Genomic DNA, 27721 nt, shown 5'->3' with positions numbered 1-27721 from the left:
TCATTCCTCTATTCTCTTCTCTTCTCTTCTCTTCTCTTCTCTTCTCTTCTATTCTTCATTCCTATATTCTATTCTATTCTATTCTATTCTATTCTATTCTATTCTATTCTATTCTATTCTATTCTATTCTATTCTATTCTATTCTATTCTATTCTATTCTATTCTTGATCACCATACAGTTTAGCCTTTCTCATCTTCGTTGCTCTTCTCTGCACAATTTCCAGAGTCTCAACAACCTTTTCATATCGTGGTGACCAGAACTGGGCACATCTTTCAAACAATGTGATCCAGTCTGGGGCTGTGATTTCTTTATGATGTAAACATACAGGCCATTTTTCTTCCTCATTTTAACAGTGTTAATATTGATAGCATGCAGGTCTTCACTTCTGCTGTTTATTGGTGGAAAGATTTCCTATTTGAGGTTGCTTCAGGCAGAATTATAAGCACAGTTGACCAGTATACACTTACTTTTTTATAGCTAGTCTGGGTTCCGTGGACACCAATTGGAAATCTCTGTCTAAATATGGTTGATTTCCTGCCTCTGTATTTAAATAATTCAATCAGATTTTGCATTGTGTATTTTGTGGCTATTTGGATCCAGCAGGGTGAGCCTTACTAAATACTTTGGTGCCTCCTCAAAGGTTATAGACCGATGGACAGCTGGCTGAGTTCCAGCTTTTAAGATTTCCATTTGTTTATAACTACTGATTAATTGAGGAAAGAAATATTGGTCTTTTTGGATTATCTTTTGGTTTCTCTGCTCCTTTTCTGTTCCTAGAAATAATTTAGAAGTGCAGTGTTTAAACAAGAAAGGAATAATGTTTGTTTGGGTTATTGGTTACTGGGTGTGTTTAAAAAGCTTTTAAGAATGTTTTGCGGGTAGACCTCTGAACTCCACTGAACTTGGTGCCTGCTGTTTAACCTTTCTCATATTGAAAGAAACAGAGTGAGGCTTAGCTCTGCACGGGAAGAGGCCCACATACACGCAGCTTGCCATCTTGAATTTTAGGATGCTTCTGACTTTGCACTTGCGGTCTTCCACAGGCATATTTTATTTTCCTTCCTAAAAACAGGGTTATTAAATTAATATTGATCCACCAACTTTCTCAGAACTAGAACTTAACTTTGAGAACAGTTGGGATAAACTATTATTATTATTATGGATCATCGCATAGTCAGCCAGATGTTCAGACTGGATTTGGCATTTTGTCTACCTATCAAGTCCTTACTAGGACCTGGGATAGGCAGATGTGGATGTTTGATGGTATTACAGGTATCGTCGCAGGATGGAAGCAGTTCCTAGTAAGGCTGCCTTTTGCAATTGACTAATAGCGAATTTGTCAATGCCAATGGTGTTCAAGTGGTGCTCCAGTTGTTTTGGGATTGCAACCAAGGAGCCTATGACTATTGGTACTACCCTTGCTTGCTTTTGCCACAGTCTTTCTATTTCTATTTGTAGGTCTTTGTATTTTGTTATCTTCTCCAGTTCTTTCTCGTCTATTCTGCTATTCTGCTGATTGATAATAATAGTAAAGTTGGAAGGGACCTTGGAGGTCATCTAGTCCAATCCCCTGCTCAGGCAGGAAACCCTATACCATTTCAGACAAATGGCTATCCAGTCTCTTCTTAAAAACCTCCAGTGTTGGAGCATTTACCACTTCTGGAGGCAGGTTGTTCCACTGATTAATTGTTCTAACTGTCAGGAAGTTTCTCCTTAGTTCTAGGTTGCTTCTCTCCTTGATTAGTTTCCACCCGTTGCTTCTTGTCCTGCCTTCAGGCGCTTTGGAGAATAGCTTGACTGCCTCTTCTTTGTGGCAGCCCCTGAGGTATTGGAATACTGCTATCATGTCCCCCCTTGTCCTTCTCTTCGTTAAACTAGACATACCCAATTCCAGCAGCCGCTCCTTATATGTTTTAGCCTCCAGTTCCCTAATCATCTTTGTTGCTCTTCTCTGTACTCTTTCTAGAGTCTCAACATCTTTTTTACATGGCGGTGACCAAAATTGGCTGCAGTATTCCAAGTGTGGCCTTACAAAGGCCTTGTAAAGTGGTATTAATACTTCACGTGATCTTGATTCTATCCCTCTGTTAATTCAGCCTAGCACTGTGTTGGCCTTTTTGGTTTGAGAAACCATCTAGCTTCCCAAGAAATTTTTAAGAAGTCACACTCTGCTTCTTCGTTCCTCAGACTCTTTTAGTTCTTCCATTCCCCCCACCCCCCAAAAAAAACATTTTTTTTGTTTTTAAATAACCCCCCACTTAAAAATGGTATGAAAAAGAGTGTTTTTATGACTGTAGGAAGCCGTTTACCTGGGACAAAATTAAGTAGAGTGTAGGAGCTTTTCTTTCTCAGCAAGGATGGAACAATATCTACATCAGCCTGATATGAGGTAAAACTAGAGCTTGAAAACAAAGATCCAGAAAAGCTGGCCTCACCTTAGTAAATGTCAGGCTGACCAAAGAAGGAAGACTTTTATGGCAGTCTTGGAGTGTCCAAAACCGAAGGAGTGATTTAAGATTGAGGGGAATAACACGGACTGCAATGGAGCATTCTTGAAATGTTTCAATAACATTCATTAAACCCGGTGACTAAGCCAAAGGCAGAGCTTTCATAACTCCTCCTCAAATTATATGTGCTTTTCTGCAGGAATTACAGACAGGTTGTGTGTCTTCCCCTCCAAGAGAAGAGTTCTCAAGGAGGAGTGGAAAACCCTTAGGGTCTCAAAGAGTTGGTTGGAAGGGTGCTTTCCACCTTCTAAAACTAGGGATGGACAACTGCTTTGGAAAACTAGGAATATTTTGGTCCTCCAAGATCATAGAGATGCGCCTGGTGACTCCCAACGGATGGGCCAATTTTTTATGAGGGAGGGTTTTAATCATGAGAGATGTGGTTAGCCGTAGTAGACACATATGTCATGGCTTCATCGTGTTAATGGAATGAAAGATGTGATGTCACTCCCTCCCCTGCAGATCTCCACAGTCACTTGGGATCTTGGAAACTGACAGGGAAAAAAACAACAACAATGGCATTCCTAAACATGACTAATTTTTTTGCATATTTTGACAGCATTGTCTCAGATCCTTGAAGTGGTACAAATTGGGAACTGTAGGCTGCATTGACCCACTTCTGCGTCTCACCATGAGTTTGGTCATATGTCATGGTTTGAGGGTATCTCTGGCAAAGTGCTGTGGACATTCTAAGACAGGGGTCTTCAAACTTGGTCCTTTTATGACTTGTGGACTTCAACTCGCAGAATTCCTCAGCCAGGCATGATGACCCCTGGTGTTCTTGTTCTTGTTCTTCCTCTTCTTCTTCTTCTTCTTCTTCTTCTTCTTCTTCTTCTTCTTCTTCTTCTTCTTCTTCTTCTTCTTCTTCTTCTTCTTCTTCTTCTTCTTCTTCTTCTTCTTCTTATTCTTCTTCTTCTTCTTATTCTTCTTCTTCTTCTTCTTCTTCTTCTTCTTCTTCTTCTTCTTCTTCTTCTTCTTCTTCTTCTTCTTCTTCTTCTTCTTCTTCTTCTTCTTCTTCTTCTTCTTCTTCTTCTTCTTCTTCTTCTTCTTCTTCTTCTTCTTCTTCTCTTCTTCTTCTTCTTCTTCTTTCGTCTTTGTCTTCTTCTTCATCTTCTTTCTCCTCCTCCTCCACCACCTCCTCCTCCTCCTTCTTCTTCTTCTTCATAATAATAATAATAATAATAATAATAATAATAATAATAATACAGTTGGAAGGGACCTTGAAGGTCATCGAGTCCTCCTTCTTCTCATCATCAGTAATATTATTATTATTATTAATAGATCCTTTGGATTGTAAAACTGAGCATACCACAGACATTGGTTCCATATTTTTCCCATGAGGCTATGATTTAGTTCACCTGGGCCTAAACCTTGCATAGAAGAACACTAGCCAATATTTTCTTTTCCCACAGAGTGTAGTCTTTCAGATTTCACACCTTCACTGAAACAGCAATGCGGGGGCCATTGGCTGAATCCCTTTGTGGCGCTCTCGGTTCTGCAGGCAAAAACTCTGCTTGCAGAGTTTACAGCGCCTTCCTCGCAATGGCGGTGTTGCCTGAGGAACGTTGTGGAGCAAGATTTACACGCTCGCCCGCACATGTGTGCAGCCGAGTCTGGCTACACGCAAAGGCTTGCAGTGCTCTTCAGGGTATATCTGTGGTGAGACAAGTCAGCTGAACGTAGAATAAATGTTTTCTGGAGGTAGCTAGGAGACGGAAGAGGGAAACACAGAACAGCAAAAGAGGGAGGAAAAATACGGTCGGAAATATTTAGATCCTGATTGGTGGTCTTCATCCAGCAGAGTCTGGAGGCTATTGGCTGATAAGGAGCATCTCAGTCAAGTTTGGAAAGGACCAAGGAGAACTTTGGTCTTTCAGCAGGAGTCCGGGAGAGACCTTCTCGGTGAGAAAGAGAGTTATGGTCAAAGGACGTAATGGATGAAGGGAAGAGTGCATTTTCCCGTTGGATGATGTCAAATAGCGAAATGAGATAAATATTAAGCTACATTTCTCTGTGGTTGAATTTCATCTGCCTCTTGGCCTCCCTCGCTTGTTAATTTGGGGTTATATAAAGAACTCATGTCAAAGAAGTATTTATTATTATTATTATTAATCATTTGAAATACATGTTCCATAAGGAAACGTTGAGGAGTGAAAATGCAGGCCTTGATAGATCCAAATATGAGGAACACAGAGTGGATTGCAGAGTCAACTCGCCGGGCCATAATGTCCTCACTAGAAGAGAACCAAATTTGCTGATGGTCCTATATCTTGCTAGAGAAATATTAAGTTATTTGCAGCATCAGTAAAAGAGAATATCTGCAGCTCATGCTTGAAATGAGAGGTCCTTGGTGATAGTTGAGAGTAGAGTAGAGTAGAGTAAAGTAGAATAGAGAATAGAATAGAGAATAGAATAGAACAGAACAGAACAGAATAGAATAGAACTGGAAGGGACCTTGGAGGTCTTCTAGTCCATCCCCCTGCTCAAGCAGAAGGACCTATTCCATCTCAGACAAGTGACTATCCAGTTTCTTCTTAAAAACCTCCAGTGATGGAGAGTCCATGATTTCTGGTGGCAAGCTGTTCCACTGGCTAATTGTCCTCACTGTCAGGAAGTTCCTCCTTAATTCCAGGTTGCTTCTCTCTTTGATCAGTTTCCAACTGTTGTTTCTTGTCCTGCTTTCTGGTGCTTTGGAGAATAGTTTGACTCCTTCCTCTTCTTTGTGGCAGCCTCTCAATTACTCTAAACTTGGGTGTTTTCTTGCAGATGTTTTATGAGCCAAACTGGGTAACATCATCAGTGCTAGCATCATGCATCATGACTTGCACTGAGGACGTTACCTAGTTTGGGTGATGGCTATGTCTGCAAGAACACAACGGAGCTCAGAGAGAACCAAGGACTCCTACATTCTGGCTGTGTAACTCCTGGAAGAAACTCAGCAGTCTGTGTTGGTGAGGAGCTGCTTTATAGGGCATTCCTGTAGCAAGATTACCAAGAGGAAGCTAAGAAACTGCTTAAGGTCCACCCTTAAGATCTGTCCTAGAGATGATGGGTGAGTATGGATACTTTCATTCTGAGAGCTGCATAGCTGGGGGACAAATGATTGGGGGATCTACAGTGGCAATGGGAAGGCGGGGAGGGGTGCTCTAGAAGAGGCTGAGGTGTACATTCAGATGCAGACATGACAAGGACATTCACGTGTACTCAGCGTTCTAGTGTGTACATGCTTGCTTATATACATGCATGCCTCTTTTCAGTTGAGTTTTATTTCATTCAACAGAAGTCTCCCTACTTAGCGTAATCCTTGAGTTACGAGGACCATTGAGCTGGAAAATTCTGTTGCTGAGAGAGACGGTTGTTACGTGAATTTTGCCCCATTTTACGACCTTTTTGCCCCAGTTGTTAAGCGAAACACTGCAGTTCTTAAATTAGTAACACGTCTTCCCCATTGATTTCGCTTGTGAGAACAGGACCCCAGAACACTGCGACCGTCCTAAATAGGAGTCTGTTGCCAAGCGTCTATGTTTTGGTCACGTGACCAAATACTCCAATGGTTGTAAGTGGGGATACTCCAATGGTTGTAAGTCACTTGTTTCGGTGTCATTGTAACTTTGAATGCCCACTAAATGAACTGTTGTAAGTCAAGGACTCCAAAGGTTCCAAAGAAACAGGGAAGGTTTTCCAAAGATTTCGACTGGACTTTGTTTTATCTTGAAGACGTGTTTGCTTTTCATCCAAGAAGCTTCTTCAGCTCTGACTGAAGGGTGGAGAGTGGAAGGATTCTCTACCATTCAGTCAGAAGGGAAGAAGCTTCTTGGATGAGTAGCGAAAACGTATTCAAGGAAAAAGTCCAGTTGACTTTTGAAAGTCAACTGTGATCTGGATGGCCAAGAATCTCCAAAGACATCTTCCATTAATTGGAAGCCTTGCAGAACAGCCTAACTGGATTTTGAGGGGTCTTCCTTTACGCCCGCTCAAAGAGGAACCAGTTGAGTTTTCCTATCAGCTTCTGATTGAAAATTAGAACAAAAAGTGAAACGGAACAAATATCCAATATCTCAGGGGCTGCTTCAAAGAAGAGGGAGTCAAGCTATTCTCCAAAGTGCCTGAAGGCAGGACAAGAAGCAACGGGTGGAAACTAATCAAGGAGAGAAGCAACCTGGAACTAAGGAGAAACTTCCTGACAGTGAGAACAATTAACCAGTGGAACAACCTTCCTCCAGAAGTTGTGAATGCTCCGACACTGGAAGTTTTTAAGAAGAGACTGGACAGCCATTTGTCCAAAATGGTGTAGGGTTTTCTGCCTGAGCAGGGGGTTGGACTAGATGATCTCCAAGGTCCCTTCCAACTTTCTTCTTCTTCTTCTTCTTCTTCTTTTTTCTTCTTCTTCTTCTTCTTCTTCTTCTTCTTCTTCTTCTTCTTCTTCTTCTTCTTCTTCTTCTTCTTCTTCTTCTTCTTCTTCTTCTTCTTCTTCTTCTTCTTCTTCTTCTTCTTCTTCTTCTTCTTCTTATTATTATTATTATTATTATTATTATTATTATTATTATTTGATTTGGTTCATTAGTTCCCAGTATGCAACATATTGTAATCTGTGGTTTTAAACCATGGCTTCGTGGTTGCAGAAGGTGAGATGGGAGGACCCCACCATCCAGCTAATGAACTGCAGACTCATAAACAAATCCTATTAGAAACTGGGGGGAGGGAAGTACCAGTTTTGAAAACATGCTTACGTGCTGGTCAGTCCTAAAGCATTAGCTCTAATCTGAGAATATAAAAGAGATTTTTTTATGATTAGATTTATTTGTTTTCCATGCTGTAAGGAAAGGTGGTGTTGACGTTGGCCCAAATCCATGGCTCTTGGCCCAGAAAGGTCCAGTCTAACTGGAGGAATCTGGCTGTTCCATGATCTAGCTTAGGGTGTTCTTTCTTCTGGGGCTGCCATTCGCAGCCCCGTCACAACAGAAAGACACAATAATAATAAAATAATTCTTCTTGATTTGGTTTCACATCGGGACTGCCCATGCATAGCAATGTTAGGAGACATTGCATGAAATTCCTAACTGTGAAGTTGGTGTTTATAGGAAAGAAATATCTGGTCCTAATTTGTTAAAATTGCTGTTTTGCTTTGATTGTAGGGTGTTTGTGTTTTTTTAAGGGTTTTTTTTTTGGCTTATCATATCCTTTTAAAAAAAATTGGCTTTCATTTCAAAATTGGCAAAAGCCTTGGAAATGTCTAATCTGAAAATAGGATTAGTGTATTTTTAATAAATAATAATGCAAATAAAAAAAATGAAATGGAAGAATCGGCTTAGTTGTGAAACGCCCCAATAGTTTCCAACGTCCAATTATCTTTTTTTTAAACTGTGGCTGTGGCTTGTTTTGTAATAGTAATTCACCCTTATTTTAGACTGACAACGTTTTTGTTGAGAATGTTGACATTTGCTAATTATATTAATCTCTACTCCTAAATTATGTTCTGTAACTTTTTAGTTGATTCTGTATAATATACAGTGAAGTATTTTGGGGAAAATATTTTTGTTTTGTTAAGCATTCCTTTGAACTGTATATATGTATATGTATATGTACACACATATATATATACATATAATGTAATGTAATGTAATGCAATGCAATGCAATGCAATAAATATAATATAATATATAATATATAACAATATAATATATAACAATATAATGTAATGTAATGTAATATAATATGTATTATATATATATAACATTATATAACAGTATATATATATAACATTATATAACAGTGTATATATATATATATATATACTGTTATATAATATATATATATATATTTAATATATATATATATATATATATTTATTTAAGAATATTAAAAACAAAACGGTGATTCCTGGGTAGACTCATGTTAAATAATAAAATATATGGTTTTATTCTGGTTTTATTCTATTAAAACTTTTTATAGTTTTATAACTTCCTGGTGTTCGTATATTTTATTATTTAATATAAATAATGCACACACCCAGGAATCATTCTTTTATCTTTAGCATTATTTCTAATTATTTAATATATATATATATATATATATATATATATATATATATATATATATATATATATATATATATATAACAATTATATAATAATATTTGAAGACATAATGACTTAAGAGGAGAAAAAAACAGTTCCAAGCATTTTAGTATATTTTAGGCTGTTGTTTGCACAACAGCACGAACCATTAAAAATTAGTAATAACTTATTTCAAATGTTCTACTTATGTGCCCAAGCCTACCAGAATTTTGGTAGCACAGTTGCAAGTTCAAACTCTTTGGTTCGCCCATGTATTTAAACCTTGGCGCTTGCGCATCGCGCCATTCTTGTCAACAGCTTTGGGAAAGAGCGAAAGGGAATCTTACACGGATTGTTGGTAACAAGGTTGTGTGCAACGGCTGTGGGAAGTGTGTGAAAAACTGGTGAAGCCATCCCTCAGCCGACGGACGTGGGAGAACACAGCACGAATTTCGTGCTGAAGTTTCCCCTTTCCCAGAGTAGTAGAGTAGACCTCCGCGCCACGCATGGTTGAAAACGTTCTCATCTTTTTGCGTTGTTGTGGGGTTTTTTTGTTTTGTTTTGTTTTAAAAAACGGGCTGATTGGGCTGCTGCAGTTTAGATTTTCAGCTCTGGTTCCTGATCTCTTTGAGTTGGAGCGAGAAGCGTTTTGGGGGCATGGCTTCTACATTTTCAAGGCAGTCATAATTTCCATCTGTTTTCACTTGACTTGTGGTTATGGAGATCCTGCTCAGCCCCTGGGATCTTGCCGTCTCTGCTCAGAGGATGTGGAGTTTTGTCAGCCAGTGAAATATGTCTGACTCTCCTCCTGCGAGCCCAGCCTTTCCATGTCATCTTGGGTGGTCCCAGGAAACTCATCGCGAGGTTGAACAGAAAACTCTTCACTTTCCCTATCGGTGATCCACCCCTCCTTCAGTGGAAGAGTTTCATAAGGAGCCCCAGAAGCAAATTCTCCAGTTGCAGACTTCAATTAGGCTCATTAACATCCCTTAATCTCTTAAAAAAAATGGCTCCTGTTCAGTCTCTGGATGTCCTTTAATAGGCAGCTGGATTCAGGCTCGCTTCTCTAATTCTATAAAAAGTGTGTTTGTGTGTGTGTGGATTTTTTTTGGGGGGGGGGGGTGGAAAGTGGAAATCACAACAAGCCTGGGCTGATTGTCTGCCCTTTGCTTTGTTCCAGGCCCTGCTGAAGGTCGTGGTGGATGAACGGGAAAAGTCCTTGGAGAAGCAACATGTCTCTGCGGTGGAGAAACAGGCACAGAAATGCGAAGAGCTGCTCAATGCTCAGGTAATGCCCAAGCTGATTTGCAAAACAGCTCCTTTCAAAGTCAGAACAAAAACTTTCCGCCTTCCGGGTTATCTGATCCTTCACCAATCTTCACAGCAGTGGTGGGATTCAACCGGTTCCCACCACTTCAGTAGAACCGCTACCTAATTTTTGGTTGCCCAGGCCCAGAACGGACTTCCAGAAGCAGCATCCACACAGAGAACCGGTTGTTCACCTATTTGAATCCCACCACTGTAGATAGATGATAGATGATAGATGATAGATAGATAGATAGATAGATAGATAGATAGATAGATAGATAGATAGATAGATAGATAGATAGATAGATGATGGATGGATGTAGTGATGGGATTCAGCCGGTTCGTACCCCTTTGGCAGAACCAGTAGCTAATTTTTTGTTGCCCAGGCCCACAACGGACTTCCGGAAGCGGCATCCACGCAGAGAAGCGGTTGTTCACATATTTGAATCCCATCACTGTAGATGGATGATAGATAGATAGATAGATAGATAGATAGATAGATAGATAGATAGATAGATAGGCAGGCAGGCAGGCAGACAGGCAGGCAGACAGACAGACAGACAGACAGACAGACAGACAGACAGATATAGTGGTGGGATTCAGTACCACTTCGGCAGAACCGGTAGCTAATTTTTTATTGCCCAGGCCCACAACGGACTTCCGGAAGCGGCATCCACGCAGAGAAGCGGTTGTTCACATATTTGAATCCCATCACTGTAGATGGATGATAGATAGATAAATAAGATAGATAGATAGATAGATAGATAGATAGATAGATAGATAGATAGATAGATAGATAGATAGATAGATAGATATAGTGGTGGGATTCAGTACCACTTCGGCAGAACCGGTAGCTAATTTTTTGTTGCCCAGACCCAAAATGGACTTCCAGAAGCGGCATCCACACAGAGAACCGGTTTTTCACCTATTTGAATCCCACCATTGCTTCAGAGACTTTTTTTTTTTTACCCCTTTAGCTGAAGGGTCTACCTGCATTTTTCTCCAGTGCAGTGAAACCATCCTAAATGCGAGTCAGCTGCCAAGCATCTGAATGTTGGTCACGTGGTCCTGAGGATGCTGCAATGGTCTTTGACTTGTACACAGGTAGTCCTTGATTTGCAACAGTTTATGAAGGCAGGACAAGGAGCCACGGATGGAAACACATCAAGAAGAGAAGCAGCCTAGAACTAAGGAGAAACTTCCTGACAGGGAGAACAATTAACCAGTGGAACAACCTGCCTCCAGAAGCGGTGAATGCTCCAACACTGGACGTTTTTAAGAAGAGACTGGACAGCCATTTGTCTGAAATGGTATAGGGTTTCCTGCCTGAGCAGCAGGTGGGATTAAATGACCTCCAAGGTCCATTCCAACTTTATTATTCTGTTATTATTTAGTGACAATATCTCAGGGGCTGCCCCAAAGAAGAGGGAGTCAAGCTATTCCCCAAAGCATCTGAAGGCAGGACAAGAAGCAACGGATGGAAACTGATCAAGGAGAGAAGCAAGCTGGAACTAAGGAGAAACTTCCTGACAATGAGAACAATTAACCAGTGGAACAACCTGCCTCCAGAAGCAGTAAATGCTCCAATGAAGATTTTTTTAAGAGACTGGACAACCATTTGTCTGAAATGATTTAGGGTTTCTTACCTGTGCCCTGGGGAGGTTGGACTAGAAGACCTTTACGGTCCCTTCCAACTCTGTTATTCTGTTATGATTTAGTGACCTTTCAAATCTACAACCACACTGTCAAAAGTGACATATGACCGTTTTTCACACTTACTACTACTTCCGCATCCCCGTGATCACATGATCAAAATTCAGGCACCTGGCAAGTCACTCATAATTATGACGGTTGCAGCGTCCCAGGGTGTGTGTGTATGTCACATGATCCCTGTTTGTGACCTACTTGGCAAGAAATGTTGGCCTCAATTGTAATTGTAAATCAAGGACTGCCGAATCCTGTAGGCCTCAAGCCTTAGCAGGATTGCGCAGGGAAAGTATCCATGGTAACAATTCAGGAACACATCCGGAGTCCAGGCCAAGTGGAAATCCAGTCCTGTATCCACAGGCTAAATGGCTTAGTCGATGAGGGCTAGCACCTTGGATTGCAACGCAAAACAAACAGCCATGGGGGGGGGGGTGGTTCAGCTATTTTAGAAGATAAGCAAAATTTTGTCCCAAATTCCCTGGCAGTGCCCTTCCTGTTCACAGGGAAGTCTGCCTAGGGCACAACTGTGACTAAGGCTGGTGACCGAGTCTACTTCTATTCCATCTTACTGAAAGGTCTTCTGTAAAAATATTGATGGACCAAAGACATGATGGGCGGTGGAAGTCAGTATCACTGGGCACATCCAGGGATGACTGTGGCTTATGGAAGATTACAAGTTGGAAGGAAGAGTACATGAGTGAAGATGGTGGGTGGGTGGGTGGGTGGATGGATGGATAGATGGATAAGGGGAGGGAAGGGAAGGGAAGGAAGGAAGGAAGAAAGGAAGGAAGGAAGGGAGAAGGGAAGGAAGGAATGAGGGGAGGGAGGGAAGGAAAGAATGAAGGCAGGAAGGGGAGGAAGAGAGGAGAAGAAGGGGAGGAAGGGAGGAAAAGGGAAGGAGGGAGGGGAAGGGAAGGGAGAAGGGAAGGAGGGAATGAGGAGGGAGGGAAGGAAGGGGGAAGGGAAGGAATGAAGGAGGGGATGGGGAGGGAGGGAAAGAATGAAGTAATGAAAGCAGGAAGGAGGGAAGAAAGAAAGGAAGGAAGAAGGAAGGAAGGAGAAGGGGAGGGAAGGAAGGGAGGAGAAAAGAAGGAGGGAATGAGGAAGGAGAGGGAAGGGAAGGAAGGAAGGAGTTGTGTGTGTCTATGCCAGTGGTTCTCAACCTTTTTAATGCCGCGACTCCCAACCGGTCGTAAGTTGAGGACTACTCAACCGGTCGTAGGTCGAGGACTACTCAACTGGTGCAGCACCGTTTGCAGAATGGGACTTTTGGCGGGCTCAGCAGGGCAGAGACAGCCTGGACAATTCCTATTGGCTTTGGAAAGCCAATAGAATTAGACTCTATGCAAGAGAGTCTCTTCTATTGGCTTTCAAAAGCCAATAGAATAAAAGGGAGGAGCACAGCTAAGGAAAAGGGGGAAAAAAATGGCGGACTTCGTTGTTTGGCGACCCCCGTGAAATGGTCGTTCGACCCCAAATGGGGTCCCGACCCACAGGTTAAGAACCCCTGGTCTATGCAATGAAGAGAAATGGGGAGAAAATAACATTGAATGAAGGTGGTCTGATCTTATAGAGTAGAGTTGATGAATACATGCAGGGACCTGCAAGGGGGGGGGGAGAGATTAATTACATAAATTCAAAGGGCTAAATGTAAGAGAGAAAGTATGAACGTATGAAAGTTGCAAAAGAAACTAGAATGAAAAGAAAACAACCTTTAGAAGTGTGCCTCCTGTTTGAAAGGCTGTGAGAAGGCAGGTTAGTTTTGGATAGAAAACGTGGAAGGAGGTTATCAAAATTGCAGGGATCAGAGCAAAGAACATGATATTACCGTGGTGCCAGGAAGGATGTTGAGTTATGCAAATGGTGATGGAAAATATGCGGAATGAAGGGGAAGAGGCTGTGGATGAAAAAAAAAATAGACTTAAGAAAAGGATTGCTGAAAATCGTGAGGACGAGAGGAAGGTGTCTTATAATGTTTGAAGAGGAAAAATAAGACATTTCCTAGGAAAATTGGCAAAGGGGGGTCACAAGCAAAAAAAAAAAAAAAAGAGCCGAAAGAGGCAAAGGAAATGCTAAGTCTTTTTAATGGGGATTTTTTAAAAAAATTGGAGGTAGATGAAAACAGCTAAACAAGGAGCTTTCAGCAGAGTTATTAGAATTAAAAAAAGGAAAGTCATGACTGAAATGAGTGAATAATGAAAAGATGGATGAATAAGAAGGATGTGCTGAAGGTAGAAATGAAAGGCAGGCTCGTCAACGTTCGCCTCAAGGAAGAAGGGATGAAAGGGCATATAAGGGCTGTGAGAATTTTGAAAAACGACAACTCTCCAGGAGTGCAAAATAAAAGATTACGTGAAACGCTTGACAGTTGGACCCATATTACAGATGGTCCTCGACGTACAATCATTCATTTAGTGACTGAAGTTACGACACCGAAAACTTAGAACCGTTTTTCACACTCAAGACCATTGCAGCGTTTCCATGGTTACACGATCAAAATTCAGATGCTTGGCAACTGGTTTGTACTTATGACGGTTGCAGCGTCCTGTGTGTGTGTGTGTGTGTGTGTGAGAGAGAGAGAGAGAGAGAGAGAGAGAGAGAGAGAGAGAGAGAGAGAGAGAGAGAGAGAGAGAGAGAGAGAGAGAGAGATGTGATCCCCTTTTGTGACCTCCTGACGACGCAAAGTCAGGAGCCGGATTCACTGAATGGCTGTCTGAGTCAGAACTGGAGCTTCCTGGAGGAGGAGCGAAACGTCTTTAAGGGAAGGAAGCCCAAATTGCCTCTTGAAAAAGCACCTTTGGGACACCCGTGACCGGGATGAATGGAGAATCTCCATAGACACTTAACCACAGTGTTGCTAACTCAACAACTGCAGTAAAGCTCCTAACAACTGTGAGAAGAAAGGTTGTAGAATGGGGCAAAATACACTTAACAACTGTCTGTCAGAGCATGCACAGTCTTATTGCACTGAGATAACCCAGGAGTAAACGCAGTAAACAGTGGTTTGCATTAAATGATGGTTTATCTTAGCCTGTCTACCATATCATACACCAGGAACAATATACACACACGTGCTAATACAGCAGGATCCAACAAACCACAATTACAGCAGGAAACAGAAGAGAGAACACATCAGCAGAGTCTTCCCTTTATACCAGCAGTCTTCAGACACATGTATATGTGTATATACGTATATCCACAGTATATCCCTTTTATGACTTGTGGACTTCAACTCCCAGAATTCCTCAGCCAGTGTTGCTGGCTGAGGAATTCTGGGAGTTGAAGTCCACAAGTCATAAAAGGGCCAAGTTTGAAGACCCCTGCTTTGTACAAAGGCTCTTAAAGAGACTCAGACCCTGCTGAGTCATTCCCATCATTACATTACATCTTACATTACATAAGCTGGCTAGCTGTTAAATGTCTTCGCAGCTAAAAGGAAGAGGCCATATCTCACTGTCTCCCAGATTCAGCATCACACAAAAAATGGATTAATGATAGAAGCCTACAAGTTATTATAGGTTTATTATCATGTGAGTTGCCCAGAGCTGGTTTGGAGTTGGGACTGAATGAAATTGAATTAGTTGAGTGATAAATAGCAATGGGAGTACAGACACTCAGAGAATTAATTATGGTGAACAAGTCTGAGTGTAGATAATTAATTGATTGTGAGTCACCCTGGAACTGTGACACCAGCAATCCCAGAAGGAAACTAAGAATAGAAAATGCGCTGATTCTCAAAATGGGGTTTTATTCTTCCGCCTTTTAATCCTCAAGGAATTTTATTGACCAGTAAGTCTTACTAAGAATTGTAGCATGGACAGTGTTTTGTTTAAAAGACTCCTTAAAAAGTGGAGAAGATAAGAAGAAATATAAATACAGCTATAATCTTGTCTCATTCTCTGAAGACGAGAGCCTATGACATCATCATGACTCTGGATCTGCCCTTTTGATGCTGACAGTTGCATATGCATTACCTCAATGGATTGAAGACCTGATTAGAATCAGAATAGAATAGAGCTGGAAGGGACCTTGGAGGTCTTCTAGTCTAGCCCCTATTCAAGCAGGAGACTCTATACCAGGGGTAGGCAACCTTGGCTCTTTTATGACTCGTGGACTTCAACTCCCAGAATTCCTGAGCCAGCATGGCTCAGTTTGAAAACCTCTCCCTTTCCCCTCAGCATGGCTGGCTCAGGAATTCTGGGAGTTGAAGTCCACGAGTCATAAAAGAGCCAAGGTTGCCTACCCCTGCCCTATACCATTTCAGATAAGAGGCTGTCCAGTCTCTTCTTTAAAATCTCCAGTGATGAAGCACCTACAACGTCTGGTGGCAAGATGTTCCACTGGTTACCGTAATTGTCCTCACTGTTAGGAAGCTTCTCCTTAATTCCATTTTGCTTCTCTCGTTGATTAGTTTCCATCTATTGTTTCTTGTCCTGCCTTCTGGTGTTTTGGAAAATAAATTGACCAATTTATATGTGCTACTAATTACATGTGCTACTAATTATATGTGCTACTAATGATCAGATTGCCTATAGATGTAGATTTTATATGGATAAGTACAGTGAAATATAGGACTCATTTATACCAATTGCAGTAGATAAAAGACAAGCATCATAGTTATAAAAGTGTATTTATGCGCACACAGATATGCAGTATATCTGCATAATATTTGAATTAGATCATTATGATAGTTATACAAGTGTATTATACACACTTATACACAGTATATCTGCATAATGTTTGAATTAGATCATGATAGTTATACAAGTGTATTATACACACTTATACACAGTATATCTGCATAATGTTTGAATTAGATCATTATGATGGTTATACAAGTGTATTATACACACTTATATACAGTATATCTGCATAATGTTTGAATTAGATCATTATGATAGTTATACAAGTGTATTATACACACACACATATATATATACACAGTATATCTGCATAATGTTTGAATTAGATCATTATGGTAGTTATACAAGTGTATTATACATACACACACATATATACACAGTATATCTGCATAATGTTTGAATTAGATTATGATAGTTATACAAGTGTATTATTTCTCTGCACATATGTACAGAACATCTGCAAAATGTTTGCATTAATAATTACATATAACATTATAAAAGTTTACTATTGTAACAACACATTAAACTCTATTTTTATTTTTTTTCCATTGTATTGTTTTCACCTATTGTTAAGCCCTTGTTATGTATGTTTTTGATTATGTATCTTTGTGTTTTCTGTTGTTTTTTTCCCTCCCTTTTTCTGTTACTATTTTAAAAGTAGTAAAGAATAAATAAATAAAAAAACATATGCATTATACCAATGAGATTAAGGCACGGAGCTGAAGCTGTATTTAATATAGCTATAAAATTACATTTTTAAAAGTCCTTCTTGGCATGATGCTTTGTGGTGAAGCCATTGTTTTTGAAGAATATATCGTTTGTTTATTTGAACTTAGTGCTTGTAAACATAGATTGTAGAAATTGATGGACTGGATTTAAGTGACCTGTTCAAATGATTTTGGAAGGGGGGAGGATTTACCCATTCTTGATAAATGGGTTCTCTGAAATAGTGTGACTTCACAACCGAGTTTCTGAGTGCATTTGTGATGATTCCTCAAACACAGACTTCATTTTGGAAAAATGTACCTGCCTGCTTATGAACATGATTCAATCTTTTTACATTATTTTCTTTGACTCACATTCCAGGAAATAGAATTCTTTCTCTCTCTCTTTTCTTTAACAAGAATCAAGGAAAACCACAGGGCTGTATTTATCTTTGACTCGACATCAAACATTTTCATCTGGAGCAATTGCTCAAAACAGCTAGCAGGAAAAAAGTAACCTGTGTCTGAACTTTTGTTTTGGGTTTTCTTTTTGCAGTGTTTTTTTTCTTCTTTTGGCTTCTTTTTTCTTTTCCATAGGCAAAAGTTGTTTCATCTGATTTTTTTTCCCCCCCTTCTTGAGCTTGGACCTGTTGCATTTTCCAGCTTAACTGTAGGAGTTTTCAGCTGCATTGTTTTACGTACTGGATGTGCAGTTTTACTGCATAAAACGTTACCCGAGAGAAGGAACTAGCAGTTGAATTAGCAATTAGGTCTGAATGTAGCTTTGCTGAAACCATCAACCATACAATGTTGTTGCTCACGACAATAAACAGTAGGAGACAGTCTCCTCGTTGCATTGTGCCTTTCTCCAATCCAGCCAGCAATAGTAGCCAAAGGACGAAGCTGGCAAGGAAGAAGATCAAGTCAGGAGTTCACTGAGTCTCATCCTCACCTCCACATATTTCTCGAAACGGCATCACCTCGTAGTAGCTTTAATATTCCTTGTGGTGGCAGTTCCTTTAATTATCTGCGGATAATTTCTTAGGCCCATAGGCTGAATGTATCAGAAAAAAGAAAAGGATCTCTCTGTACTATGAATTATCTTATAGATCTGCCCATAATTTGGTACCTTTGAAAATAATCCGTTTCAGAATTTTTCTTCCTACTATAGATAGATAGATAGATAGATAGATAGATAGATAGATAGATAGATAGATAGATAGATAGATAGACTCCAAACTGATCATATTGGATAAACTCTCCAATGAGTCTTTCCAGCTATCCAGATGCTGCAACAGAAAGACAGTGGCCATGATGATGATGATGATAAAGTTGGAAGGGACCTTGGAGGTCATCTAGTCCAACTCCCTGCTCAAGCAGGAAACCCTACACCATTTCAGCCAAATGGCTGTCCAGTCTCTTCTTCAAAACCTCCCGTGTTGGAGCATCCACCGCTTCTGGAGGCAGGTTGTTCCACTGGTTAATTGTCTTCACTGTCAGGAAGTTTCTCCTTAGTTCCAGGTTGCTTCTCTCCTTGATGAGTTTCCATCCGTTGCTTCTTGTCCTGCCTTCAGGCGCTTTGGAGAATAGCTTGACTCCCTCTTCTTTGGGGCAGCCCCTGAGATTGTTGTAAAGTGGTATTAACACTCCAGGTGATCTAGATTCTCTCCCTCTGTTAATGCAGCCCAGCACTGTGTTGGCTTTTTTGGCAGTTGCAGCACACGGCTGGCTCATATTTAAGTGATTGTCCACTAGGACTCCGAGATCCCTCTCACAGTTGCTACTATTGAGCAAGGTACCACCTATACTTGGTAGAGGACAGGAAGACCTGGAGGAACATTGTCCATGGGGTCGCGATGGGTCGGACACGACTTCGCAGTTAACAACAACAACCACCTATACTATACCTGTGCATTTGATCCGGGGTGCCTGCATGTCCTTGGATGTTGTCCCTTCATCCGTTGTAGTATTTCCACGTTTTTGAGAGATGAGACTGTGAGAAGGATGGAAGGAGAAAGGAAGAAGAAAAGAGAGCGCAAGCTATGTTGACGTTCCTAAGCTCCACTTTCTGTGTTGAGCAGAAAGATGGAGACGTGAGAAAGCAGAAAGTCCCACGAGTGGTGCACTGGAGCAGATGTCTCCGGCAAATGATTTCCAGCGTCCTGTTTGGCTACTACATTTGAGCAAATTTCATTTCTTCTTGGAATCATTGTTTGGCCTTGCTTTTTCAAGTGCATCATCCTTCCAACTCTACAGCCAATTTCCGGTGCCGTGATTACAGTTCTCAGCTCGGTACATTTATTTCTTGCCATTCGCCCACTTTTCCTCTCTCCCTGACAATCATAACATAGAGAATTATCCATGTAACCTGGCATATCATGTCCTGGTTTACATGCTCCAATATTCATAGCTTGTTTATTCAGAGCCTGAATCTCTTAACGTGGCGCCTTGTAAATATTGGTGCGGCGGACACAAAAGTACTGGAAAAAAAAATAAGTGTGTGTCTTGGGAAGAAGGAAAGGAACAAGCTGGAGAAGAAAACATCAGCTATATGCTTCATGTCTGTGTCCAAAAAGACACCAGGAAACGTCTGATCAATCTGGGCTTTTGGCGATATCTTTTATGGCAGCTATTTTAGGACAATGTCTGTAACGTTTCAAATGGATCTATTGTCCCAGAAAGCTGAGCAGGGAACCCCCACAAAATAGTTTATAATGTAATGCAGTGGTTCTCAACCTTTTTAATGCCGTGACCTCCAACCGGTCGTAAGTCGAGGACTACTCAACCGGTTGTTAAGTCAAAGATTACTCAACTGGTGCAGCACCGTTTGCAGAATGGGGCTTTTGGCGGGCTCAGCAGGGCAGAGACAGCCTGGACAATTCCTATTGGCTTTTGAAAGCCAATAGAATTAGACTCTATTCAAGAGAGTCTATTCTATTGGCTTTCAAAAGCCAATAGAATAAAAGGAAGTAGCACAGCTAAGGAAAGGGGGAAAAAAATGGCGGACTGCGTTGTTTGGCGACTCCCGTGAAATGGTCGTTCGGCCCCAAATGGGGTCCCGACCCACAGGTTGAGAACCACTGATGTAATGAAAAGCCGTTGTTGCAGCTTGAGATTAGGGTGGAGTTATCTCTGAAGCTTGGGGACCTTAGTAGGTTCAAGAGACCTGCCAAGATTTTGAGTGGGTCCGGGGGATTCTCATTGGATATTGTTGTGTTTTAAGGGTTGTTCTACTCTCTTGGGGTCCACAGAAGAGTAGGCAGCCATGGGGGGGCTGTTTAGCGCCCTGAAACCGCTCCCCTCCTTTGGGATTTTAATCATTTTATTCCTGTTTTTCATTATTTTGTATATTTGTATAAAGCTTTTTTTGTTTTTATGTCTACTTGCACACTGTCCAGATTCACTTTCTGAGAGAGAGGGGTGATTTCTAAATATAAATACATTTCAAAATCTCTAGGTCTATCCTCACCCAAATTTCCCCGAGGACTCTATTTGACTTTCAAAAATCCTTCTTTTTACTACCCCCTGAATCATGATGGCCTCCTTGAGGATGGCAGGCAGGTTGAGGAGCCGTTCCATTGGGCACATCAAGGAGTCTACTGTACTTTTCAAGTCTATTCTGTCCAATAAAGACAACTCAGATTGTGCCACAATGTCTTGGTGCACTTCCTGTTGTCATCTGCCTGATGATACCATGACATGTGTTATGTCACTTCCCCCACTGTCATCCCGGTGGATGTCCATGAATAAAACCAGTTATAAACTTTGAAAGTCAGAAAAGTTGGTTTTACTTGTTGTCTGCCTTTTATGTAAATGTAATCTCCCTTCCCTTCTCTTCTTTTTTCTCTTCTGTTTCCTTCTTTCCTTCTTCCTTCCCTCGTCTTCATTTTTCCCTCCTCTCTCTCTCTCTCTTCTTTCTTCCTTCCTTCCTTCCTTTCCTTCCTTCCTTTCTCTTTCTCTTTCTTTCTTTTTTCTTTCTTCCTTTTTCTTTCTTTCTTCTTCCTTCCTTCCTCCCTCCCTCCCTTTCTTTCTTTCTTTCTTCTTCCTCCTTTCTTTCTTCTTCCTCCTTTCTTCCTTTCTTTCTTTCTTTCTTTCTTTCTTCTTCTTTCCTCCCTCCCTCCCTCCTTTCTTTGTTTCTTTGTTTCTTTCTTCTTTGTTCTTCCTTCCTTCTTCCTTCCTTTCTTGTTTTTCTTTCTTTCTTTCTTCATTCCTTCTTCCCTCCCTCCTTCTTTCTTTCTTTCTTTCTTTCTTTCTTTCTTTCTTTCTTTCTTTCTTTCTTTCTTTCCTCCCTCCCTCCCTCCCCTTCCCTCCCCTCCCCTTCCCTTCCCTTCCTTCCTCTTCATTTTTCCCCTCCTCTTCCTTCCTACCTATTTCCTTCTCTTTTCCCTCTCTCTTCCTCTTCCTTCCTTCCTTCAGCATCAAAGGCTGCTTGATATGTTGGAAGAAGAGCGGAGAATCTTAGAAGACAAAACCAAAGAATCCTTGTTGCAACAATCCCTGGAATACAAGGTACATTGACTTTTCCACCTCAGAGGGCTGCAAAATCTTGACACCATTTAGAAAGAGGGGTCATTGAGAGCCCAAAAGAATCTTTCAGAGGTCAAGCGATATTTTCTTTCACAAGGACTTAACGTCTAAGCATCAAAGGCCTTGAACCATGAAGAGGGGTCCAAGGCAAAAGTAGATCTCCTCAGACTGGGTTCATCCAAGACAGAGATGGCGAACTATGGCCCTTTCAGGACCTGTGGACTTCAACTCCCAGAATGCCTGAGCCAGCCAAGCTCAGTCCACAGGTCCTAAAAGGGTCATAGTTCTGCACTCCTGATCTAAGAGAAGAAATAGACACGCAGGACCTGAGATGCAATTGTAAAAGCTAACCTGGTGCAACTTACTTCCACCAAGAAAATTCCCTTTTTTCTTCATTTCGCTTTTCTTTTTAAGAACAGAGTTTGTCTCTCCATCCCTGCGGGATAGTAGTAGTAGTAGTAGTAGTAGTAGTAGTAGTAGTAGTAGTAGTAGTAATAATAATAATAATAATCTGAAGAAACAGTGGATCACCTGGTAAGCTGTTGCAAGAAGATCGCCCAGACTGACTACAAGCAGCGGCATGACAAAGTAGCAACAATGGTGCATTGGAAGATCTGCAAAAAATATTATTTGCCTGTAAGCAAAAACTGGTGGGATCATAAAATAGAGAAAGTCATAGAAAAATGATAAAATTAAACTGCTCTGGGACTTCAGAATTCAAACAGACAAGCACCTGCAACATAACACCCCAGACTTAACAATTGTCGATAAGAAAGACAAAAAAGTCTGGATAGTGGACGTGGCAGTGCCTGGAGATAGCAGAATAGAAGAGAACGAACTGGAGAAGATAACAAAATACAAAGACCTACAAATAGAAATAGAAAGACTGTGCCAAAAGCAAGCAAGGGTAGTACCAATAGTCATAGGCTCCTTGGGTGCAATCCCAAAACAACTGGAGCACCACTTGAACACCATCATCGGCATTGACAAATTCGCTATTAGTCAATTGCAAAAGGCGGCCTTATTAGGAACTGCTTCCATCCTGCGACGATATCTGTAATACCATCAAACATCAACATATGCCTATCCCAGGTCCTGGGTAAGGACTCGATAGGTAGACAAAATGCCAAATCCAGTCTGAACATCTGGCTGTGCGATGATCCATAATAATAATAATAATGTTGGAAGGGAGCTCATTGAGTCCAACCCCCTCCTCAGGCAGGAAACCTTACACCATTTTGGACAAATGGCTGTCCTTGTCTCACCTTATCAATCATTATTGACTTAAATAATCTTCAATTGATATTAACTATTTCTAGGCTGCATTTTAGGGCAAAGGGCCTCCCCCCAAAACAGCTTATATGTAAAATTGGGACAAAAAGTTAATAAACATGACAGCAAACGTATTTATGCTGGTCTCACCTGCCTTGCTGTGGCCCTGAAAATAATACTCTGTGACAAGACAGCTGAGTGTGTCATCCTTCCCTATAAGAATCCTGAAAAAGAATCCAGAAGATTTTTCTAGAGGGATGTTGTCTAATTCTGGCGTCTCAGGGGAAGGGAATGAACTTCATTTTCCTAGTTGGATTCATCGCTAGACTACAAATGGGTTGCGTCTCGCTCACTTCAGCTGACTTCAGATTCGAGCATCGACACCGACTCCAAATTCCTTTCCAGCATCTGGTTGGCCAGCTGTGGTCCTTCCAGATAGCGTAATCTGGAAGGAATGGCGTGTCGTCTTAAGAAGGCTTAGATCGTCTAGAAAGAAAGAAAAAAACCATGAACTAAATCCTTTGGAAGATGTCTATTTGTGAGAGAAGCAAGGTGATGAGCAAATAATGAAATGGGCTCTGCCTCTTTTGTGGTTGTGTTGTTGTGTCACAGGAGATTACAAGGCACCTTTCAGAAGGACGAGGGGGGACAGGATAGCAGTGTTCCAATATCTCGGGGGTTGCCCCAAAGAAGAAGAAGTCAAGCTATTCTCCAAGGCGCCTGAAGGCAGGACAAGAAGCAACAGGTGGAAACTAAGCAAGGAGAGAAGCAACTAAGGAGAAACTTCCTGACAGTTAGAACAAGGAACCAGTGGAGCTTCTCGCTTCCAGAAGTGGTGAATGCTCCAACACTGGAGGTTTTTAAGAAGAGACTGGACAGCCCTTTGTCCGAAATGGTATAGGGTTTCCTGCCTGAGCAGAGGGTTGGACTAGATGACCTCCAAGGTCCCTTCCAACTTTACTATTATTATTATTATTATTATCATTCTGAGAAAGCCTCTGGCTTCTGTGGACATCCATGTTTTTGGGAAGATATTTTTTTTTGTTTTTACGAGCTGTAATACTTTTCACTGTGCTTTGTTTCCAGGAAATGTTGGAAAAATGCATGGAGAATGAAAGGGAACGTAATAAGGAGGCTTTGGCAGCTGCAGCAAAGGTATCTTAGCATGCAAAAACTGTCTCTGGGGGGACCTCTTGAAGCTCCCTTTGATGTTGATGGGGCTGCACCAAGTCAACATCTGGAATCAGGAGTTCTTAATGAGAGGGATTTTTTTCATTGTTATGCTGAGTTTTTATTCTTCTTGATACCTCTTATCAAACTATACTAGGACTAAAACAAAACTGCTAGAAGTAGGTGAAAACTTCTTCTGTTGCCCTTCAGTTTCCCTCCTAAAAAGCACTGAGAACTTTAGATGGGGGCTGTCCCCTCTGAAAAGCTTTACCTAGTGGATATTTTGAGAAGAAGCTATTTTGACCAATCAATTTAGGTTGAGGATAGAATAAAATTAATTCCTTATTGGCCAGGTGGGATCGGACACACATAAGCTCTCAGTGTACATAGAAACAACAGAGTGATAAATCATAAGATACAAAAAGTGATATATGATACCAATACGAGAAGGTAATAGGAAGGATGAGAAGGATAATGGCAATACAGCCCTACTACATGGGTAAATATCCTTACACACAAGACGGTGTGGTGGGAATTAGGGATTTAGCAGAGTGATGGCATAAGGGAAAAAACTTGGTGTCTAGTTGTTTTTGCATGCCATGCCCTATATTTATTATTACATGTATTTATTATTATACAATAATATATTATATTAATTATATTATTTTCTTATTACAATGGATAGATATCTTATATTAACTTATATATTTATAAATATAAATATATATATAAATAAATAAATATAAAACAGATATAATTTTATTATATTATAATGCAATGTCCTATAGTTATTATTAATTATATTATTTTCTCAACACAATGGATATATTATATATCTTATATTAATGTATATAACAGATATAATTATATTATATTATAATATAATGCAATGCCCTATATTTATTATTACATATACATATACATATATACATATATACATATACACATATACACATACATATACATATATACATATACACATACACACATACACACATACACACATATATATATATGAGTTATAAAGCTAAAAATTCGACTCTTGGGTACGTCCATAATAAAACCAATAAATACCGATCACCAAGAGGAAAGTAGTAAAAAATTATTTAATGAGCCGAGCTTTCGTTGGGACCACCCAACATCGTCAGAGCTTTAAAAGTAGTCACTGGGAAGGAGCCTTTATACGATGTTAGTAGCCTGTATCCAGCTTCTAGAATGTGTGATTGGACCCAGCTGATCGTGCCGTGACTCAGATACACCACCTACGTCAATGCATGAGGTTTTCCCGTGTCTCCTCCGTATTTTACTGTTTTCAGATACACCACCTACGTCAATGCATGATGTTTTCCCATGTCTCCTCCGAGACATGGGAAAACATCATGCATTGACGTAGATGGTGTATCTGAGTCACGGCACGATCAGCTGGGTCCAATCACACATTCCAGAAGCCAGATACAGGCTGCTAACATCGTATAAAGGCTCCTTCCCAGTGACTACTTTTAAAGCCCTGACGATGTTGGGTGGTCCCAATGAAAGCTCGGCTCATTTTTATAGATAGATAGATAGATAGATAGATAGATAGATAGATAGGTAGGTAGGTAGGTAGGTAGGTAGGTAGGTAGATAGATAGATAGAGATAGATAGATAGATAGATAGATAGATAGATAGATAGATAGATAGATAGATAGATAGATAGATAGATAGAATTATAATATATTAATTATATTATTTCCTTAATATAATGGATATATTTTATATCTTATCTTAATTTATATATTTATAAATATATATATATATTTATAAATACATATATAGCAGATATAATTTTATTATAATGCAATGCCCTACATTTATTATTATATATTTATTAATATATAATAATATATTATATTAATTATATTATTATTATAATGGATATGTATATATTATATTAATTTTTATGTAAATATATATAAAACATATACTTTTATTATATTAATTACTTTATATTATAATATAATATATATAATGTTTATTATTATTGTGTGCCATTGTTACATTTTACTTTCTGATCCTGAGATAACTCCCAGCCTATGGCATCACTTCTCCTGTTATGTAGGTGAGGACACGAACTGTGGAAAAAAGGGCCCTTCTTCACATTTGTCCTTACCATATAATGCCCACTAGCTGTGCTGAAAATAATATTTCCTGTCCCTGCCCTGTTATTTTGTGGCTAGCAAGAAAAGACTATCATACTGTATGAACAGAGAATACAGTTTTTATAGCCCACTAAGTGGAACTAATCTTTGGCTGATGTTCATAATTCGTTCAATTGGTTTTTACTGCAGACGTGTTCAGTCTAAAAGCACTTATTCAGAGAATCTCCCAAGAACTATTTTAAAGAAAGATGGAAACTGGAAATCCTGTGTTGCAGGGAACAATGTTTTCAGTTTCCAAAATTAACCCAATCTTCGGAATTAGTTTAAATAAACTTGAGGGCCTTTTCTCAAAACAACCTTTTGACATTTTAGGGATTATAGACAACATTTTGGCTACTGACCCAAATTGCTGAAATGCCCGTATTTTAGATTCACGTTGACTTTGTTATTTGATGCGCAGCTTGAAAAAGAGGATATGCAGGCTGCCATCCTAACAGCGGTAACGGCTGAAAGGGAAAGCATGGAAAAAACGCACGACCAAGAAAAAGAATTATGGCAAGCAGAGAGAGACAAAGATCGTGGGAAGATTGCTCAAGTGGTAGAAGAAGCAGTGGAACGACAAAAACAGAAATCCGAAGTTAGTGAATTATATGTTCTACGTTTTATGTTTATGGACCTACCTGCCCAATCTATGTAAATCGGTGTGGGTGTTATTTATCCGGATGTTTCTGAGCCACGGTCTGGATTCAGCTATTGATTGGCTGGTTTTTTGTTGCTGGGCCATAGTCCTTGGTGTTTAAGTATGGTCTGTGTGCTGCAAATGGTGTTGGTTTGTTTGGTTGCCTCTGAATCATAGTCTGGTTTTGGGTTGTTTGATTGGCTGGCTGTCGTTGTCGAGACGTGGTCCGGTTTACATCGCACAAAAAGGTATTTAAAGGCCAGTGCTCAAAGTGCACTGAAGATGTCTCCTCCCCCCCAGACAGAGATGAAACATTTGCAGCCAAATCATCAAGCTCGGAGATCAAACTAACAGCCCAACAAAGATGGTTAGGGGGCTGGAGGCCAAAACATATAAGGAACAATTGCTGGAATTGGGTATGTCTAGTTTAATGAAAAGAAGGACGAGGGGGGACAGGATAGCAGTGCTCCAGTATCTCAGGGGCTGCCCCAAAGAAGAGGGAGTCAAGCTCTTCTCCAAAGCCCCTGAAGGCAGAACAAGAAGCAACGGATGGAAACTAACCAAGGAGAGAAGCAACCTAGAAGAGAAGATTTTGGAGAGCCGTGTCTGCAGCAGCTGAACGGTTTAAATAAATCCAGAAGTCTGTTTGTTTCTTTTGCTGCAATTTCCATTTTGAAACATATGTTATCCAGGTGGATCAGAGCAAATTATGAAGGGAAGCCTATTTTATTCAAAGGAAAGCCTCGGATAGTCTCCTTAGTCCTTCTGGAATGCAATAAAGTTGAAAGAAAACTTAACTTCCTAAAATAAGAAACTTTTTTCTGATTACGATAATATGCTGGCGTTTCCTCTACTGTTTCATGATTTTTATAGCAGACACTGAAAAGTCTTTGCAATCAGGATGGGGTGCTGGTAAAATTCTACTGTTTCTGTTCTATTTTTAGCACCTTGCTTAGATTTGACAGGGACCTTTAAATGCAAAGGCCAATTTTTTGCACTGTTGGAAAAA

The 27721-nt window shown here is 40.3% G+C and overlaps 1 protein-coding gene across 2 annotated transcripts in view; it reads left to right on the top strand.

The window, feature by feature from the left end:
- Nucleotides 1–27721, top strand: part of CCDC91 (coiled-coil domain containing 91) — an 86386-nt gene that overhangs the window by 34018 nt on the left and 24647 nt on the right. For both annotated transcript variants that reach the window (XM_039354563.1, XM_039354562.1), the window contains exons 8-11: nt 9745–9852; nt 21343–21435; nt 23812–23880; nt 26494–26670. In XM_039354563.1, coding sequence (XP_039210497.1) covers nt 9745–9852; nt 21343–21435; nt 23812–23880; nt 26494–26670 — 447 coding nt within the window. The remainder of the gene's footprint in view (nt 1–9744; nt 9853–21342; nt 21436–23811; nt 23881–26493; nt 26671–27721) is intronic.

The sequence above is a fragment of the Crotalus tigris genome, unplaced genomic scaffold (assembly GCF_016545835.1).
Source record: "Crotalus tigris isolate CLP2741 ecotype Arizona unplaced genomic scaffold, ASM1654583v1 scf7180000018563.1161478300:1536566, whole genome shotgun sequence".
Lineage (NCBI taxonomy): Eukaryota > Metazoa > Chordata > Lepidosauria > Squamata > Viperidae > Crotalus > Crotalus tigris.
This window is presented reverse-complemented; position numbering and strand designations above follow the sequence as displayed.